Raw genomic sequence first — 4,643 nt, forward strand, 5'->3', positions numbered from 1 at the left:
TTCATCGATCATAGCAAAAATGACTAGCATTATGAACCTTACTAGTTCCATGGTCATTCTCAGTATCCTCATTTCAACCTTAGTTTGTGAAGCTAGGCTTCTCCGAGTTACACCTGGATTTGTTCAAACCAAGGACACAGAACTTGTGCTAAATGGCTCTCCTTTCCTGTTTAATGGCTTTAACTCTTACTGGATGATGAACGTAGCTGCTGATCCAAACCAAAGATATAAAGTTTCCAATGTATTTCGAGAAGCTTCAGCTATAGGTCTTACAGTGTGTCGTACATGGGCATTTAGTGATGGTGGCAATCAATCTTTACAAATATCACCTGGTCTCTACAATGAGGCTATGTTTCAGGTTTAGTCCATGTCCACATGTATTTAGCTACATCAACGATTAATTTATTTTCATTCCTTTGAATTTGTAGTAGAATATGTCATAACACAATTCATTTGGTTTAGTTTAGAAGAATTAATACAAGCGATACATATATATACATGTTCGTTGTGACATATATAGTTAATTAAAATTACATTAATATCCCTTTATGGTAGCTGTAGTAATGCTCTAATTAACTCTATCGATATTTAGCCACAAATAATAATGAATCACAAACGTATATGTAAGAGTTTATGGATGATTAATCAGTTGTTTTAACTTATGTGATTTTATAAATTGTTACATGTAGGCATGCATTTTGAACAAAAACTAGTACGTTTAATTTGTTGCGCAATATAATACGACCAATTTTTCTTGTTGTTGCTAGGCATTGGATTTTGTGGTGGCAGAAGCAAAAAAGTATAGAGTGCGTTTGATTTTTAGCTTGGTCAACAATTACAATGATTTTGGAGGAAGACCTCAGTACGTGCAGTGGGCCAATAGTAGTGGGGTTCCCGTCGCCAACGATGATGACTTTTACACAAATCCTGTTGTAAAAGGTTACTACAAAAACCATGTCAAAGTATGTCAAACATTAATTACTTAAAATTCCCATCTTAAAAATAGAGTCAAGATAATAAGTGGTTAATAGCATCCTCTAACTAACGTGTTCTTGATTGTATTGCAGAGGATTCTAACAAGAATCAACACAATCACTAAAACAGCTTATAGAGATGAACCGACCATCATGGCTTGGGAACTAATTAACGAACCACGCTGCCAAGTTGATTACTCTGGCAAGACCATCAATGTATGTATTGATATTTGAACACACAACATGTATGCTTAACATTTTCTACCATATATATTCTTAAAATGTCGACACATTTTTTATTCACGGTGTTTGTTTTTATTACAGGCATGGGTTCAGGAGATGGCTCCCTATGTGAAATCTATTGACCCGATGCACTTATTGGAGGTTGGAATGGAAGGATTCTATGGAGATTCCATCCCGGATAGGCAACAATACAACCCTGGTTTCCAAGTTGGTACAGACTTTGTTAGCAACCATCTCATTAAAGAAATTGACTTTGCAACAATCCATGCTTACCCTGATAATTGGTAAGCAAGCATGTGTAGATAATTAATCACTACAATTAATTCAAATTCCTTTTGATTAAGGATTTATTGGACATGTATCATAAACAATTAATTAATTGTGGCTGGAACCATAAACAGGCTAACGGGACAAAACGATACCATGCAAATGGCATTCATGCAAAGGTGGATGACAAGTCATTGGGAAGACTCAAGAACAATCTTGAAGAAGCCATTGGTGTTTACAGAATTCGGGAAATCGAAGAAAGATCCAGGGTATAGTATCCACGCAAGAGATTCATTCATGAATGTTGTGTATTCAAGCATCTATAGTTTTGCACAAAATGGAGGAACATTTGCTGGGGGCTTGGTTTGGCAACTTTTGGATGAAGGAATGGACCCATATGATGATGGATATGAGATAGTTTTATCTCAAAACCCTTCTACAAGTAGTGTTATCAGTCAACAATCTTCTAAAATGGTTGCACTTGAGCATATTCATTGAGCATCCCTCGGGGAACTAATAACCTCTTAGAAGATTAGTGGCTCTTCCATTGTTCGCGATTTTTTTCCCTGGCATTGGGGAGATTTAAGAGATCAGTTAGAATAGCTTTAATTAGTAATTCGCTTCTAATTAAAGTGAAAAAAAAATACAAGTATGAGATTCTGTACGCATTAGACATTGTCTATAATAATAATACCACGCGAAGAATCTCAATGTGCCAATCGATTTCTATTAATAAAATATCAAATAATTTATATTAATACAGTCAATTTGGATTGAGACATACAATAAGCTCGACGTACTTATTACATTTTGATATTTTTATCTTTATATTAATATTAACAAATTAAAGTAGTTTGAGCCAAAAACTTTTATACAATTATTATTTATTTCACAGTAAATTTCTTTCATCCAATTTATTTTTTCTATTCTCACTCTTTTCTTGGGATAATTTAGTTTTAATGCAATTTTTTTATGCAGTAGCACAACTACATTAATCCCGCCGCCGCCTCCGCCCCCACCAACGGCAATTTGGATCACATCTTCTACCACTTCCGTTGCCATGCAATCAGCTAGTCAGCCTCTTCTTCGTTGTTCATGGCTTTTGCATTATAGAACTAAAGTTATATTTTCTTAAAATTAAATATCTTTAATTAATAGGGTTTTTAGGCTTGTGATTATTCTTTAATTGCTAAATTTTTATCTAACACTCAAATCATTTTCATTGCTGGAATGCTTAATATATTTAATATTGTAATAAATCTTATGAGCGAGAGATGGACGAAGCTATTCAGGAATTGGAACGATCGCGACGGCTGAAAGCAGCGCAATGAGGGTGAAATAAATTAAAGTCACTACATATATATATATATATATTAACTCTGACTTAGTATTGTTGTATCATCGATGATTCTCAATCTCAATAATTCATATTATCGTTAGAGTTTAATTTTGATAAAAGAATTAATAATTTTATCGTATATGATAATTCATAAATTTTTTAGGGTCAGGAACTCGGAATTCAGGATAATTGATAATGAAATGATAATGTAAATACATATTATAATTAAATTCTTATTATGAATAAATTGTTACTCAAAGTGGTATTAAGCTCGGCATGATAACAAAAAAGAATTAAGTTCTTATCATTATTGCGCCTATATCAAATCAATGAAAAACAGAGGGTTGAGACCAAAGAAAATAAAAATGAATACTGCAACACAGTATTTGATCTAGATTGGGAATAAAAACTTTCAAGAGTTAATTGATAACATAACACAAATAGTAGGTTACATCAGAAGTTGATGAAAGCAGGGAGAAGCGTGAGAAAGTGAAAGCATCGAAGGAAGTAGAAGTAGCAGCAGTTGTTGTTGTTTTGTCTGCGCTTGAGGTCTTTGATTTCCCGTTGGCTTCTCATGCTCTCCATCACTACATCCTCCTTATACATACAATCATCGTTCATTTCTCGGTGGTCATCGTTGCCGTAGAATACGTCTCCCATACCTTCGTCTCACCCACAGTTGTCACTATGATCCCTTTAGCTATGGCGACATAGATCACTAAAACAACTTTCTTATTATTTTTTTATACATTTCATTAGGAGAATCTTACCTGTTACCAAAACTCCATTCTGTTTTCAGTTAAATTTTATAACTTTAAATGAAACAGTTGACTTCGATTAATCCCTAAAAATAATAAAGGTTGCGTAAAATAACGACTCTACATGTTAAATAAAAATGGGATATGGATAAGTACAAAACGTGGACAAAGATAAGCATTATAAGAATACCCAATTGTTTACATTTTATAATGTTCACACGAAGTAACCCTGTTTATAATAGTATTCAATAAGTAGTCACAAATATAAGTCGCAAGAATCTTCACCAAGAACAAGTCCTAAAGATTATATCATTTAACAATTTTTTATTAAATTATGTGACATTAATTTGATTATTACATTTATTAAATTTTAAACAAATTAAACACGATTGTAAAAATTTATAGTTCATATTATTTATATTTTTAAGTAATATATTACACGTTGAAGTAGTTCATTATACAGTACATTAAGATAGTATACACACGGCTCTTAAAAATAAGGATATACACACACATAAACCCGATATACGCATCATTGGATGATATCAGATGTGAGTCTTGATAAATTTATACATTTATTAATTTAATTATTTGATTGCAAGTTTTTAAAAAATAGATAAGATTTATAAAATTTTATACAATTAAAAATCCCACTGTTATCAAAACTGTAAATTAAAATTTCCATTTAACATGTCCGAGTCATCGGAGCTAAAGTAGCCGCGTTTCATAGTTTTATCATATGCATAAAAAAATAAAAAATAATAAAAGTCTTTTGGTAGGTCTCTAATGTTTTTGGAACTAAATCCCGGTTTCTTTACATAAATAAATCCAGCATATAAAATGCTGAAAAACTTCATACATTGTAATATTAATGAAGTGCCCATGTTAAACATTTCTTACTCAAGGTTTACTCTTAACTTCATTATCACTGTCTGATTGAATATCACCGGAATGATTAATTGGCGGCTTAATTTTTTTTAATTATATGTACCTACTTCACATCTGTATTGAATCAGTGAATCTTGACAGTAAGAAATATGATGAAAAATAAGCCGAAAAACA

General features: G+C 32.1%; 1 protein-coding gene across 1 annotated transcript; it reads left to right on the top strand.

The window, feature by feature from the left end:
• On the top strand, positions 1–2,175 carry LOC114378337 (mannan endo-1,4-beta-mannosidase 5-like). The gene is made up of 5 exons (XM_028336906.1): positions 1–358; positions 768–962; positions 1,068–1,190; positions 1,299–1,501; positions 1,619–2,175. Exons 1-5 carry the CDS (start codon positions 20–22, stop codon positions 1,980–1,982), a joined length of 1,224 nt encoding a protein of 407 aa, XP_028192707.1. The 5' UTR covers positions 1–19; the 3' UTR covers positions 1,983–2,175.
• The last annotated feature ends 2,468 nt before the right edge of the window (positions 2,176–4,643 follow it).

Source organism: Glycine soja, chromosome 12 (assembly GCF_004193775.1).
Source record: "Glycine soja cultivar W05 chromosome 12, ASM419377v2, whole genome shotgun sequence".
NCBI classification, from domain to species: domain Eukaryota; kingdom Viridiplantae; phylum Streptophyta; class Magnoliopsida; order Fabales; family Fabaceae; genus Glycine; species Glycine soja.